The following is a 15,548-nucleotide window of genomic DNA, read 5'->3' as shown; positions in this document are numbered from 1 at the left end:
AGAGTCAAGGAAGAGAATCATGCCTTTTTCCCACCCCTTGCATTACTTGCATACCTCATGCACAATAGACTGAATGAGGGATAGTGTGGGAACCTGAACGGAAAGTGTCCTCGCTCTTGTTGGGCCAGGCCACACCCTTAATCTCATGAGATTTTTTCATAATTAACATCGGAGCTGAAGTTGTTCATCAGCTTTAGGGTAATTCTCCTTCACCGGGATCAAGACAGCATGAAGACGATCTGACGCTCCCCTAGCTCTTGGTGGTTGTATTTCGTATATTACCTGGACTTGTCAATGTGTTCTAAGTTTATGAGCTTTGGGTAAGACCTCAGATGGTATAAATCGGGCCCAAAATTCCTTCCATGGGCTTTTACATCAGCCGGGAATCTGGCCCTGCAACTAGAAGCTAGATTTCTGTGGTCAAACTTTTACTGTCCTAATTTGACTGCACTGGGAATAATTTGTTCATTTTACTTTATGTTGCTTCAAACCAGCAGTCCATCTTCATTCAGCAAAGCATTTAAGTACTTTATATGCTCAGCTTTAAGCATGCATCTCCCATTGGTTTGAATAGGACTTAAGCATGTAGTTAAGTGCTTTTTCTGCCAGAGAAACCAGGTCAATGTGCATTTAGGCCCCAGTCCTGCAAACACTTATGCTGAGGCTTAACTTCCAGTGCATGAGCAGTTCCACTCGTGTCAGTGGAACAGTTACGTGCTTCACACTAAACACATGCGTAAGTGCGTGCACGATAAAGGCCTTGCAGATCAGTTTGCTCAAATGGAGATTTAAAATACTATCAAGTTGGAGGTGGATCTTCTTTCAAAAAAGTTTGTTAAAATATGTTTGACTCAAAAGAGCAATGTCAACATGCACAACTAGGGTGACCAGATATTTAGTTGTTTGTCCAATGTTTGGTTGGGATGCCATTTGTCCGGATATTTCGCACTCCCTGTTGTTGTTTTTCGCTCCGCCGGCGGCCCCCCGCCATGTGTCCCGATATTTTGTTCCTCTCATCTGGTCACCCTATGCACAACCCCCTTTTGATTCAGTGTTGGCCCATTTTTGTGTGAGCAAAATTTGATTCATGTAGAATCATAGAAAAGTAGAGTTGGACAGGACCTCAAGAGGTCACCTAGTCCATCCTCACTCTGTTTCTCTGTGTGTAAAATACTTTATATGGTTGCCAGATCCGCAGGTTACATCTTTGCTTTAAAATACTGCAGCTGGTTCTCTCCTTGTGAAAAACAAACTGGGTGAAACATTTTTTGGCAAACACTGGACCAATGTGATTAATTTCTATTTGCTGCATAAAAGCCGGTCAGAAAGACATCTCAGTGTCAGCGGAGTGAAACGCTGACGAGCACTATTAAATAGGTGTGTAGTGTTTGTCTTTATTTAGCAGAGTATAAAGACTTTCTCATATTGCTCCCAGGCAAACCAAGCCCATCAAAGCACTCCGTTCATCTCTGGTTTCCCATGTAACCAAGCCCAGCTCCTCAAACACACAGGGCCCCATGGATCCTGGGTGTAACTTTACTGAGATCATGGGCTGAATCTCAGGTTCTCAGGTCCACCTCCCTCAGAGTCGCAACCTCAAAGCACCATCTACACAGGTGTTTTTAGTTTGCACTGCTAGTGCAAGCCCTGCTAGGACAAGTCTGTGGACTCAGGCTGGGAGGTTCAGACCCAGGTGCAGTGTAGACATACCCACAAAGTGCAAAGGGAAGGGTGCAGTTCTGGCCAGGTCCTCTCAGCGGTCCAGAGAGGCCCAGGCCACTTCCAGCTTTTGAGGCCCCTAGCCATAATAATAAAAAATGACGACACATGAAAACAAAATAAGGCACTAAAATATAACGATTCTCTACGTTTCAACACGCACTTGATCCAGCACCAGCCACTAGTAGTGGTTTGTTTATATAATCAGCTGATTTGAGAGGACACGTTCATCGTGGTCTAATCTTGTGCCATCAGAACCGATATATTTTTATTAATATTTCTGAACATTTTTAACTCTTTAATGTGACAAAATCTATATCAGTTAACAAAAAAGTATGTCTTTTACCAAATCACATCTTTTATTTGCTTAAATTTGCAGCTCTAAGCTGAGAGTGTGTGTCACATTTTGGTCCAATAGGGATGCGCATAAAAACAAGTTGCGAAACTTGTCAAATGCCAAAAAATTAACAAGGGTCTACATTTGAGGCCCCTTTTGAGTTTGAGGCCCAGGCCAAATGGTCCTCCTGCCTCCCTCCTCCCCCCCGATTGGCTCTGGTTCTGGCAATTGGTCTGTTTAGTTCTCTGCTTTTCTCCTGCCTCCAGATCTTTAAACAAATCACATGGTTGTGCAATTGCAACATGCATAGAGCTCCCTCAGAGAAGACATAGGAGATTCTTGCTTCTCATTGGTCCTGATGAAACATATCCAAACATCCATTCTCTTCATTGGGCAGTTCTATGTGTGAAGCAATTGCAGGACCATGTGTCTTGTTCAAACATGAAATAAATAAATAATCTCAAACCTCCAAGGCCTGGAGAAGAGCAGAGCCGTGCAGAATTTAGCTCAAGGTGACTGTTGCATACAAATGCATTGCAGGCTTTGGTCATTCTGTTGTATCGGGGCTCATGTAAGAAAGATGACCAACAACTAGATGTAGAACTGGTCGGAATATTTTTCCCCATGGACATTTTCAGCTAAAACTAAATGTCTTTGTTTCCATGGAGATTTGCAGTGGAAAGTTTCAATTTTTGACACAAAAATGAAACCCCCCAAACCTGAACATTTTAGGCTGATGTGCAACCTATTTTTATTATTATGATGATAGGATTATTATTTTATTTGATCATTTCTTAAAATGAATATATAATTAATGTCATTTCACATGAAGCTGGTGGAAAAAAATTCCAACACAATTCTTTTTCAGAGAAAAGGCCTTTTAGAGCAACTGAACATTGTCACAAAAAATGGCCATTTGGAAATTTTTTTGTTTCCTTTCTTTTCATTTGGGGAAATAAACCCTATCAGATATTTACTTTATTTATTGTGGGCAAAAAAGTATGTGTGTGGGGGGGGTGGGAGAGATAGGAGGGTGTTTTTGTTTTGTTCCTACTGAAGTGAAATTTTCCACTGAAAAATGTTGAATCAAATTAAAAATGTTCATTTCTTTCTGACCTTTTCACGAACCTTTGTGAAGCAATGTCTTCAGAAATTCTGAACGTAGAGAGCTCAACTGTGATCCCCTGGGGAGTTTACCTAAGTAAGCTAGGGTGGCCAATTTTGGTTGCATGTGTTCCTGGAGATTTCATCACATGACATAATCTTAAATTAAATATTAATCTTTAATTCCTGGAGACTCCAGGCCAATCCTGGAAGCTTGGCAACCCTAAAGGAATCTCTCAGTACCAAAAGAGTAAGGGTTTCAGGTTCTGGACCAAATGCTTCTCCTTACTGTATTATTATTAATAATAATAATAATTTTTACTGCTGTAAGGTCTAGGCACCCAGTCATGGATCAGGGCCCCATTGTGCAATGTGCTATACAAACCCAGAAGAAAAAGACAGTCCCTTCCTCAAACAGCTTATTGTGAGAGTATGAATGTAATAATAATAATACCTAGCTTTTCTATAATGTTTTTCATCCGTAGGTCTCAAAGCGGTTTACAAAGGAGAGCACTATCGTTAGTCACATTTATGTTTACAGTTGGGGAAACTGAGGCACAGAGTGGTGAAGTCATTTGCCATGGTCACCCAGTGGCCAAGCCAGGAATAGAAACCAGGTTTCCTAAGTACCAATCCAGTGCTCTAGCCACTAAGCCACACTACCATAGGAGCAATCCATTTGAAGATTGCACAAATCATGGCCCTTAAATAGAGCTGTCCTTGTCAATGATCATCAGGCCAGTGCAGCGGCCAAACAGCTGTTCTATGCCTCCAGGCCAAGAATCCTCATGAAATTTTTGTCCCGCATTAGTAAGCAGGAGATTTTTAAAGGCACTAGTAGGATATAGACCCCACTGACTTTCATTCTAATTAATTCAGACAAGTCTCCCATTCACCTTGACGATGAGTAAGTTGTTTTAGCTAGTGCATCTTTTAAATGAATGTAGGGCTTTGGTAAGATACCGGATGGATAATCCTGGAAATTGACGTATTCCATCCACCTCTATTCCTGGGTGCATTCATTTACCTTGGGGCTTCAGCTTACTGTCTGTGTCAGTGAAAGCCGGTAGAAGACAGTAGAAGAATACAAGAACTAGGGGCCACCAAATGAAATTAATGGGCAGCAGGTTTAAAACAAATAAAAGGAAGTTCTTCTTCACACAGCGCACAGTCAACCTGTGGAACTCCTTGCCTGAGGAGGTTGTGAAGGCTAGGACTATAACAGGGTTTAAAAGAGAACTGGATAAATTCATGGAGGTTAACTCCATTAATGGCTATTAGCCAGGATGGGTAAGGAATGGTGTTCCTAGCCTCTCTTTGTCAGAGGGTGGAGATGGATGGCAGGAGAGAGATCACTTGATCATTATCTGTTAGGTTCACTCCCTCTGGGGCACCTGGCATTGGCCACTGTCGGTAGACAGGATACTGGGCTAGATGGACCTTTGGTCTGACGCAGTATGGCCGTTCTTATGCTCTATGTTCTAAGACCGGCTTCATCTGGCCCTGCAGTTTCCACCTGCATTATTTGTGGTAAGGGCTGTCACTCGAGAATTGGGGGTTTTAGCCCCTTGCGATGTTACAGCATGGTACATAGTAACTGAACAGTTTTGGACAATTGCCATCTGGGGGTATGTGAAACCAATGAGCAACCATCGCTGACTCAGATGAGAGTGCCAATTGGTTCTTGAAACATGGCTTGTAGTTCGGGGCACATTCATATGGAAACACCTTTGTTTTGCAGCAGGAAAATAAAAACGATTCGCCTCTGAAAGCGAAGCTCCGTGTCTGAGCACTCGCTGCCGGAAAATGAGGCGTTAGATAACCCTGTTGCTGGATCGAAGCCGATCAGCGATGCAGACTCCCATCAGTTCCACGGGAGTGGTTGAGTTCAGTGAGCATTTAACAAGTTCATTTCGACACCTGCCTGCCAGGAATGTCAAAACCATTAAGGCGCTCAACTGATCGCTTCACTTCCAGGCAACCCAGCCCAGATCCCAAAGGATAAAAGGGGCAAGGCTCCGGTGGGGTGTTCACCAGAAGGCACCGCTTGCCGACTCCGCTCCTTTCCCGCAGCAGCGCTGATCTCTCCCGCCACGATGAGCTGGCAATCCGGCAGCATCCGAAGTGGAGGTGGGAGCAAGGGCTTCAGTACAGTCTCTGCTGTGGTTCCAAGTAGCCACAGAGCCAGCTTCAGTTCGGTTTCCGTGTCAAGAGGCGGCGGAGGTTTCGGAAGGCTCAGCGGCGGAGGCAGTTTTGGCAGCCGGAGCCTCTATAACCTAGGGGCCACTAAGAAAATTTCCATCGGTGGTGGGAGCAACCTCCGGAGTGGATTTGTGGGTGGAGCTGGTGGTGGCTTCTATCTTGGCGGCGGAGGTCATGGTGGCGGATCTAGCTTTGGCGGGGGAGCTGGCGGTGGTGGGCTCAGTATTGGTGGTGGGGCCGCTGGGAGTGGATTTGGCTTTGGTGGCAGTGGGCTTGGTATTGGTGGCGGGGGAGGCTTTGGTGGAGGTAGAAGTCCAGCAGGATTTGGGGGTGGCAATTTACCTGGCATGGGTACCATCCAAGAAGTGACCGTCAACCAAAGTCTCCTGGCGCCACTGAACCTGGAGATTGACCCAAACATCCAACAGGTGCGAAAAGAGGAGAAGGAGCAGATTAAGAGTCTCAACAACAAATTTGCTTCTTTCATTGACAAGGTGAGAGTTTATCAGAAACTACGGTGATGGGAGTGCTATGGAAAAAGGCAGATAGGTGGAAAGGAATGGAAAAGGCATGTTTTCATATTTGGATATCTACAAAAACCCATGAGTTAGTAAGTCTCTCACCCGGCAAATGTTTCCTCTTTGCACTGATTGATTCAAATCTTCCAGTAAATGAACGTGCTTCTACGTGCTACGCGAATCCAGATTTCTCAGTGGTTAGCATTGGAAACTGAACAGACCAGGGACTTGATTTGCTCCACCCCACCCCCAAACGCACACAGAAAGAGGGGAAACGTGAAATATAGATTGCAAAATCCACAACTATTTCATTAATAGTTGTAATTCCTTTTTGGGACACAATTTGAAATGTCAGTGAAACATGGTGTTCGTCTCTAATTGGGGCATTTCCTCTAACTCTCACCTTTCTGCTAATGCTTGACCACAAGCTGAATCAGTTTTCTCTCAGTCACTATTTAGGTATAACTCCATGTTTCTATATTAAGGTCCTTACTTGGGTTTACTCAGGAAAATGCCTTTAAATGGAGTACACCTGAGTCCAGACTGAGCCCAAATGAAGGAAAACTGGAGTAAGCCAATACTTAGCGACAGAAGTTGTTAAATATCATTACACCACTTACAAAGATGGGGAAACTGAGGCACAGAAGTCACACAGACGGTCGGCGATAGGAATAAAACCCAGATATCTCGAGTCCCAGTCTATATTGTCCTAGCTAGTACATCAGCCTACCTCAGGAATTGAGCTGGTCAATGGGAGATTTGGTTGGCTAAAGACTACGTTAATGTGAGAGACCCTGAGGATTTGGCCCGTTGTTTTCGAGAAAATGTAGGGGTTAATTCAATATGTCCTCTCTTGCCCCCTGAACCGCCAAGTTACTGAATCTCAGGTGTCAACATGGTTGCAAATATCTTCCATTAAATATCTTCTGCCTGTTGGGTTTCAGGTCCGCTTCCTGGAGCAGCAGAACAAGGTGCTTGAGACCAAGTGGACCCTGTTGCAGGATCAGGGTCAGAAATCCAATTCCAACAAGAATAACCTTGAACCCCTCTTTGAGTCTTATATCAACAACCTGAGGAAGCAGCTGAACCACCTGTTAAATGAAAGAGGGCGGATGGAGGGAGAACTGAAGAACACGCAGGACCTTGTAGAGGATTTTAAGAACAAGTAAGTGAATGTTTAATGGAAGGACATTGAGCTGATCTGTGCTGAATTATACACTCTACAGTCGTTCTAGTGGGGATCAGATCCTTGGCGGTACGGTAGCTTTGTTGCGATGAGGGCTAGTTGATAAAAATTAGATGGAACAGTTTTCTGTTGGAAAAGGCAATGAAAAAGTTTCATGGGAACATGTTGAATTTGACGAAATGTTCAAAGGAAAAGCGTTAAAATGAATTGTTTTGACTCTTGTTTCATGCTGATAATGTTGAAATGTTTCATATGGACTTTACTGTTTTGTCTCATTTTGTATTAACGTTTATGGTAGAATGATTTGAACTATATATTATAGTTCACATTTTACAGACACGTATTTAACATAATTATATCATATTTTAACATCATCTGCACAAAACAATCTGATATTACTGGAAGACAGTGTTTCACATTAAACTTTTTCAGAATTTCCACACTGAGAAAAATGTCAAAATTCCAACTTTCTGTTCTGATTCAGAGTGACAACAAATTTGGAAATGTCTGAATTTCCGCCAGAGGGGAAATTCCATTCTCCAACCAGTTCAAGTTGTGATACATTTTTTTCATGCTTACAGCAGGCATGACCAACACACATGGCCCAAATCTTAAGCCTGCACATGTGAGTTTTAGGGACAAAAACCCAGGAGATGGAGTATGTTTGCTGAGGAGATATATGGAACACCGTGTGAGTCTAGTGACTGGCATACATAGAATGTTTATGAGTTTTCCACTGCTCCAAACAAATGCACATGCGTTAAGATCTGGTGTTCAATCCCTGCACATGACATTCCAGCCGCATCACTACTGTTGCAAGGGAAATTAAAACATCTCGCAAGCTTATAGAGCACAATTTTACAGCAGTTTTGCAGAGTGGATGTGGAAAGAGAGAGGAGGTGAGACCATAGATTCATAGATTCTAGGACTGGAAGGGACCTCGAGAGGTCATCGAGTCCAGTCCCCTGCCCTCATGGCAGGACCAAACACTGTCTAGCGTTGACCAACAGGGTCAATGCCGGTGGGCCATGAACACACACAGAGATGGAGCTGCATCCAGATGTGAATCTGAGTTCTGTAGCAGACTGGACCTTGAAAGCCCCCCCACCAAAATTTTAGAGAGGTTGAAAATATGGATCATGTTGAGAAGCTAAATTTTGAAGCGAAAGCCAATCGCTAGCCTGGACTGCAGCTAATGCAGATAGTGTCTGGAAAGATTTCCTTTTTTCTAAACATCTATCTTCCCGTTTTGAAGCCAAAAATTCAAAGAATCAGCATGACCAAAGGAAGTGCAATTTGTAAAAAGCATTACCCTAAATTTCAGTAGAAACGATAATCATGCTACAAGAAAGGTGGCCAGGTTAATCTGAGAAACAGGCATTTGCAAATGGGAGCTCAGGCAAGAAATTCTTGCCTTCCTGCCTCTCCTATTCCATGAACAAGGTCTAGCGCTGCCTCCCCTCTATCCCTACAGATATGAAGACGAAATCAACAGGCGCACAGCTGCGGAGAATGAGTTTGTGGTGCTCAAGAAGGTGAGCCATGCTAAGATTGATTACAATTTTCATTGTGTTTGCGGTATCGAAGGCTGAGATTTTCAAAGGTGCCTAAGAGAGCTGGTGTCCAAATCCAATTGAAAGGCCTCCTTTGCCCTACAAGGTTCAATTGTCCCACTAAGTTTTCTAAGGGGGTTGGAGGTAGCATCTTTTCCCCACTCCCACCCCCCTGACACTACACTGGACCTGGCAGAATGCCAGCATTTCTGAAGGGTAAGGGAGGGATTGTGAGCAGACCCCAAAATATTACCTCCATGCTTTACGCCCTCCCTATCTTTGGCCCAGAATGCTTCAGAGTTCTTCCCCTATAAGCTCTATGCACCCCCTCGCTGAGCTTTGTCCTTTAAAAGTCAGCAGTGCAATGAAGTGTCTCTGTCGACTTCCCCAGCCCACACAGACCCGGAAAGGCTGCTTGAGCTTCACCCCTGGGCAATCCTTGGCTTCTTTTCTGCACCAGCCAAGGCCGCTAGGCTGTAGTTGTGACTGTGTTTGCTGTTTCTCAGGACGTGGATGCCGCCTATATGAACAAGATAGACCTGGAGGCCAAGGTGGATGCGTTGATGGATGAGATCAACTTCCTCAGAACCCTCTATGACGCGGTATTGCTTCTTCTCATGGCGTCTTCGCTAGGAAATTAAATACGGCCTATGTTCATGAGCAGGCTTAACATGGGAGGGAATCAAGACCACCACAGAAGGGGGTTTTGGCCATTGGATAGGGCATTGGGCTGGCATTCGGTAGACCTGGGTTCTGCTCCTAGCTTTGCCACTTAGCTGCTGTGTGATCTTGGAGTCGCGTCATTTCATTGCTGTTTTGTCTACTTTTAGCATAAGGTCTTCGGGGCCAGGTCTATCTCATTCTGTGTTGATACGGTACCTGACTCAATGGGGCCCGGACCTTGGCTGAAGCCTCTACATGCGACTGCAATCTTAATAAAAACACATGCCTTTTTATCGTACAAGAGAATAATCTTTAGGATTTCTAAGTACAAAACTCCTGTACTACTTAGAGCTACTACACTTCTCAGACTCCTAGACTGTCAAAGTTCACATTCCCTGAGTGGTTTTGAATAATACCAATTTCCAGTGTGCGCCTGTCTCTGTGTTCGGCTTAAATAAAAATGCTAGAGTCCAGATTCTGATCTCAGTTGCTCCTTTGTAAATCCGGAGTAACCTCGTTGATTTCTGTGGAGTCACTCTGGATTGACACAGGTGTGGAGTCACTTTGGATTTAAACGGGTTTACATTGCAATCTGGACCTAAACTTCTAAAGATAGTGAACTTGTTTTTGATGCGCTACACCACTGTCAATCCAGAGCAGCTCCACTGACACACAAATGGACTTTCTCCTGATTTGCGCCTGGGTACATGGAAGGAGAATCAGGTCCAGCATTTTTAAAGGCAGATGGTGGCTATCGGGACATTTCTGCACTAGAGGTGACTCAGACGCCCATGTACTTCTGCAGGAACTGGCCCAGCTGAATGTCCAGGTGTCTGACACCTCTGTCATCCTGTCAATGGACAACAACCGAGACCTTGACCTTAGCAGCATCGTGAACGAAGTCAAAGCGCAGTACGAGGACATTGCTAACAGGAGCCGAGCCGAGGCTGAGTCATGGTATCAGAACAAGGTGAGTGGATCTATAAACGGAGGACCCCGGATTCTTCTCCGGGTGTTCAATTCTTTTAAAACAGTGCCCAGAGCTATGCCGTTATTCCCGCCCAAATGAGTGGCTGCTTAGTTAAAGTGCAGGGCTGGGCATTAAGTTGTATTTTTTCCCCCCTCTTGTTTCTGAATATTAGTTCGAGGAGCTGCGAGCCACTGCTGGGAAACACGGCGATGACCTGCGGAACACAAAGGGAGAAATCTCAGAGCTCAACCGGCTGACCCAGAGGTTACGGGCCGAGATTGAGAATGCAAGGAACCAGGTAGGAACGGCTCTCCCTAGAGACGGGAGAAGACAGAACTGCCTGCTCCTGTCACGCAGTTTCCTGCCCCCCCGCCCCACTCTGTCAGCTGCAGCACTGTGAGGATGTATAGCCACACCAGCTGCAGTCAGTAGAGGGCGACATGTCACACGTAAGTAGTTTCATTCCACCCAGCAGAGGGCAGTGGTGTGCATGCGTGCTCACACACATACCTATCAGCCTTCTCTCCACTGCACTAAATCATTCTTGCTAAGCCAGAGACTCAGCCCTCACAATGGTTTGTACGCCGCAGACATGGCCATAGCTCAAAATGCTTCAGCACAAGACTTAGCAGCTGTAAATATAAATCAGTCACCACCTTCTGACTGGATATTGTGTCTCAGTAGCATAGGCCAGATTAGTGGTCATGATGATGCAGAAAACAGCTGCAATGAACATAAGAACGGCCCTACTGGGTCAGACCAAAGGTCCATCTAGCCCAGTATCCTGTCTTCCAACCGTGGCCAGTGCCAGGTGCCCTAGAGGGAATGAACAGAACAGGGAATCAGCAAGTGATCCATCCCCTGGCGCCCATTCCCAGATTCTGGCAAACAGAGGCTATGGAAATGTGCAGGCCAGTCACGCCCCTGGTGCTAACAGCAGCAAGGACAGCTAGGAGTCAGCTCTCTGCCTGTGAATTCTGCACTGTTAAAGGAGAGCGGGAAAACACAGAGAGAAATGGCTGGTAATTAAAAGGAAGCCAACTCCCTTCCCCTGCAGTGCGCCAGTCTGCAGACGGCGATCGCCGACTCCGAGGACCGTGGCGAGCTGGCTCTCAAAGACGCCAGGATGAAGGTGGCTGATCTGGAGGATGCTCTCCAGAAGGCCAAGCAGGACATGACGCGCCAGCTGCGGGAGTACCAGGAGCTGATGAACGTCAAGCTGGCGCTGGATATCGAGATCGCCACCTACAGGAAGCTGCTGGAGGGAGAGGAGAGCAGGTGGGTGCAAGAGAATGAGAGTGATCATAATGCTTCTGACTCATTGAGATCCAGCATTCTTCATCTACAGCTCTCAAAGCACTTTTCAATGGGTGCAGGGGAGTATCCTTATCCCTATTCTACAGACAGGGAAACTGAGGCACCGAGAGTAAATTGAGGTACACACAGTGGGGAGTCTAATATAAATTCCTAGATAGAGAGATAGTAATGTATGCACAGTGAGAGAGAGAAAGTTCTATATGCAGACTGATATAGCAATTCAGAATAACGTAGATAGACAGATAGAGGAGTGTATATGATGGATGGATGGATGGATGGATAGATGTGTATGTGTGGGGATAGCTAGATACTTCCTTTCCCAAGGTTACCTAGCAAGCCACTGGCAGAGCTAGAATAGAACCCAAGTCACTTTATTACTTGTATTGAAGTCGCACCTAGAGACACCAATCTGCGATCAAGGGCCCATTGGGCTAGGTGGTTGATAGTCCCTGCCCCAAAGAGCTTACAAAGTCCTTGCACAGGACAGGAGACAAGAGGTGGATACAACAAACATATGGAGGAAGGTCCACAGGGAGCAGCATCTCTTGACTCTCAGCCCAGCAAGCTGAGTGGCTAATCTTTTGCAAAATTACCATGGGTCTGTTGGGGGCTGGGTTCCCTATTCAAGAAGGATGGATGGTACAGTGGTTAGTCTAGCCTGCAATGTAGGAGAATCTGGTCTGGTTCCCTGCCTTTCTTGCACCCTGCTCCTGTGGTGTTGAGCAGTTCACTTAGGGCCAGATTTTAAAAGGTATTTAGGCTCCACAGACAGAAACAGACTAGCCTCCTAGGAAAACATGAAAACAGATGGTCTCAATGGACTAGATGAATATGATGGTCCCTTCTGGCCTTTTAGTCAACGAGTCTTTGAAGATCTTAGCACTGCAAGGTTGCAAATGTGCCAGAAAAAGCAGCTGGGATAAACTTCCTCACGTATTTACGGCGCCGATCTTAAAAGCCGAACTCCTCCATGTGACTTTTACCTTCCTTTTGTCTGCCTTCCCCCACAGGCTGAGCGGAGAGGGCGTCATCCCCGTCAGCTACTGTGAGTATCTCGCTCCTGTCGGGAGCAGTGTCTGGGCTTATGTAACCCGTGCTAGGCGAGTGTGGGCATTTGCTCCCTCTATGGCTGGCCCACATAAGCTATTAAAGGGTCTGCTCCTCTTGCTAGTTACAGGGTCTATCCCCAGCTCATTTAGACACCTAGAGTCTATTGATTTCAAAATGGGACGTGAGTTCCTAACTATCTTTGAGGCTCTGCGGCCTAGTCTTTTATCTCTGGTGGCAGAGGCCCATGCTTTTAGTGCCAGAGGTCCCAGGTTCAATACCCAATTGTGGGCCCAGTAGGTAGAGTTGTCAACTTTGGTTGGATGGATTCCTGGAGGTTTCATCACATGAGGTAACCTTTAATTAAAGATTCCTCTTTAATTCCTGGAGATCCCAGGACAATGCTGGAGGGTCGGCAACCCTACCAGTAGGGCCAGTTAAGAGTCCATGTTTCACTGGAACCGAACCCCTGATTCAACCGGGCATCTGACCAGGCTGTGGTTTTCTTGCAGCGGTGGTCAGCTCTAGCGCTGGAGTTGGTGGCGGAGCTGGTTTAGGAGGAGGATTTGGCGGTTTTAGCTCAGCAGGAGGCGGAGGAGGATTCGGCTATGGAGGTGGAAGTGGTCTCGGTCTCGGAGGCGGAGGGTTCGGCTTTGGAAGCGGCGGCGTCGGCGTCGGAGGGGGCAGCGGTTTTGGCTATGGAGGTGGCAGCGGGCTGAGCGCTGGAGGAGGAAATTTCAGCACCGGAAGCGGGAAAGGCACTGGGGTGGGAACCAGCATGGGCGTGAAAATTGTCTCCAAAACCTCTTCCAGCAAAAAGACCATTAAAAGTTAAGCTTGAGGAATTCCCCACAGCTCAAGTCATAGATAGACCACTCCCCCCACCCACGTATAATTGCCTTGATACTACCCCCCGCGGCAACAATCCATCACTTTGGCAAGGAACCCCCTGTAGCATCTTGAATTCCTTCAGCCCCCCCTTTTATAATTCTAGTGTGAATGACAATGATGCGCCTGTTTCTTTGGCTCCTGGCATAGTAGTTCTTAAGCACTGGGGTCCTAATTCAGGAAAGCTGTTAAGCATGTGCTCAAGTTAAGCGGGTGCTTAAGCATTTTCAAGAAGGGACTTAAACTTATGTTTAAAAGTTAAGTCTCTGCTTAAGTGAACAGGGGCCTTTGTTGTATTCCGTGTGACCTGAGAGGTTGTCAACATTTTCAAACTTGGCACCCGAGCCTAAGAACCTAAGGGAGAAATTTTCAAAACAGCCGAATGGATTTAGGCACATGCACCCCGTTGAAAGTCCTTAGGACTCGTGCTCCTAAATCTCTTTAGTGCTTTAGAAGATCTCTCCCAAAATCTATATGTAGGCTCCTAAAATAAGTGGTCTAATAGTCACAGATACTGAGCAGCTGCAATTGTTGTTGAAGTCAATGGAGCTCTGGGCACTCAGTGCTTCTGAAAATAAGGCCATGTATTCCGAAGCTGAATATCGATTAAGGAAGGGAATTAAAGTTGTGAAACTGACTTTAGATAACAGTGTTTGCAAATGTTAGCCACAGCCACGCTGATTAGATTTACAAATGGCTTATCAAATACTAATCCTTGTGTTCTTTTATTGAAAGGAAAGTTTACCCCATTGTGTTACATTTTCAAAACTAAACCCAAGGCAAACATGAGATTTATGACGCGGTTTACATGTAGGTTTGTGGTCATGTGTTATCAAAGGCTAGAAGTACCAACGATCAAATCTGTTTATGTAAAAGCTCTGGTTTTGAGTTACTGAGATTAAAACAAAATTAACCAGAGCAGGGATTGGGTTCCGAGAGAACAATTATTATGATTTAATATTTACACTGCCAAAAGGCTCCTGTTAGCCTCGTGCTAGGCAGCACAGTTAACATTTTCAAAAGTGCCAGAGTGATTTAGGAGCTTAAGTCCTCTTGGCTTTCCATGATTTTCCATGAGAATTAGGCTTCTAAGTGATTTAGTATTTTTGACAAATGTAACCTGTTTATACACATAAGAAACGGAATGGGATTTTCAAAAGCTCCTAACTCAAATTTTCAAAAGGGCCTAAGTGACTTAGGCACCTTAGTGCTATTTTTAAAAGTGACAAGCATTTAGGTTCTAGATCAAAGGTATTTAGGTGATTAACTCCCATGGAAATCAGTGGGAGTTAGATGCCCAAATAATACCTTTGGGGATCTAGGCCTAGAAGCCAAAGTCTCATTGAAAGACAATGGCATATAAGCTCCTAAATTCCGAAGTCACTTTTCAAAATAGAACCCAAACACCAGATTTTTAAGGGATTTAGGCACCTAAAGATGCTCATAGGTGCCTGGTGGGATTTTCAAAAACATCTAAGTGCCTAACTGCCTATGGATTTAGGCACTTTTGAAAATCTCACTAGATGCCTAAAAACCTTTAAAAATCTGGCCCGAATTCCTAACTCCCATAAGTGCTTTTGAAAATTCCACCTGAGATCTCTGCACTGGAGTTTCTACAATGTTGAAAGAGAAATACAAAGAGAAGGAGAGAAAGTGGATTGTGTTAAAAAAATACCTTTAAGAACAGTTAACTTTTCCAACAGGGCAATTTTAAGTCTGATTAATTTGATATTAAGAATGAATTAAGAAAATTATAGTACAATTCTTAAAACACTTATGTGGAAAATTCAAGCAACATATACAGCAGATGGGAAGAATATCTTTGTCCGAGGGGGTTAGACTCTGATGTAAATTACACTGATGTAAATCAGGAAATATGTCCCTTGGTCTCAATACAGTTACTCCGTATTTACAATTGAAATTTGAATCTGGCCCAGAAGTACTAGATCATTTTATTTTATATTGCATTTCTTGTGAGTATAGTCATCAGCAGCAATGGTACCGCAAAAATCTCCAGAACTGTGTGTTTTAGCAAAAATTTATC

The 15,548-nt window shown here is 44.9% G+C and overlaps 1 protein-coding gene across 3 annotated transcripts; it reads left to right on the top strand.

Moving 5' to 3' along the window:
- Nucleotides 1–5,251: 5,251 nt before the first annotated feature.
- Nucleotides 5,252–13,451, top strand: LOC128828524 (keratin, type II cytoskeletal 5-like). Of its 3 annotated transcripts, none has more exons than XM_054013260.1 (10): nt 5,252–5,506; nt 5,567–5,856; nt 6,825–7,045; nt 8,541–8,601; nt 9,126–9,221; nt 10,088–10,252; nt 10,425–10,550; nt 11,310–11,530; nt 12,580–12,614; nt 13,129–13,451. In XM_054013260.1, exons 1-10 carry the CDS (start codon nt 5,257–5,259, stop codon nt 13,449–13,451), a joined length of 1,788 nt encoding a protein of 595 aa, XP_053869235.1. In that variant the 5' UTR covers nt 5,252–5,256. The 3 variants fall into 3 exon arrangements, with proteins under 3 accessions (XP_053869235.1, XP_053869236.1, XP_053869234.1); XM_054013261.1 differs by having other exon boundaries at nt 5,252–5,575; nt 5,684–5,856; XM_054013259.1 differs by having other exon boundaries at nt 5,252–5,856.
- The last annotated feature ends 2,097 nt before the right edge of the window (nt 13,452–15,548 follow it).

Source organism: Malaclemys terrapin, chromosome 23 (assembly GCF_027887155.1).
Source record: "Malaclemys terrapin pileata isolate rMalTer1 chromosome 23, rMalTer1.hap1, whole genome shotgun sequence".
Taxonomy (NCBI): domain Eukaryota; kingdom Metazoa; phylum Chordata; order Testudines; family Emydidae; genus Malaclemys; species Malaclemys terrapin.
Note: the sequence above shows the minus strand (reverse complement) of the source record. Positions and strands in the feature narration are given on the sequence as shown.

Coding starts and splice junctions, on each gene's coding strand:
- LOC128828524 (XM_054013259.1), top strand. CDS start 5,257: ATGAGCTGGCAATCCGGCAGCATCCGAAGTGGAGGTGGGAGCAAGGGC. Junction 5,857..6,824: donor TTGCTTCTTTCATTGACAAG/GTGAGAGTTTAT, acceptor GTTGGGTTTCAG/GTCCGCTTCCTGGAGCAGCA. Junction 12,615..13,128: donor CGTCATCCCCGTCAGCTACT/GTGAGTATCTCG, acceptor GTTTTCTTGCAG/CGGTGGTCAGCTCTAGCGCT.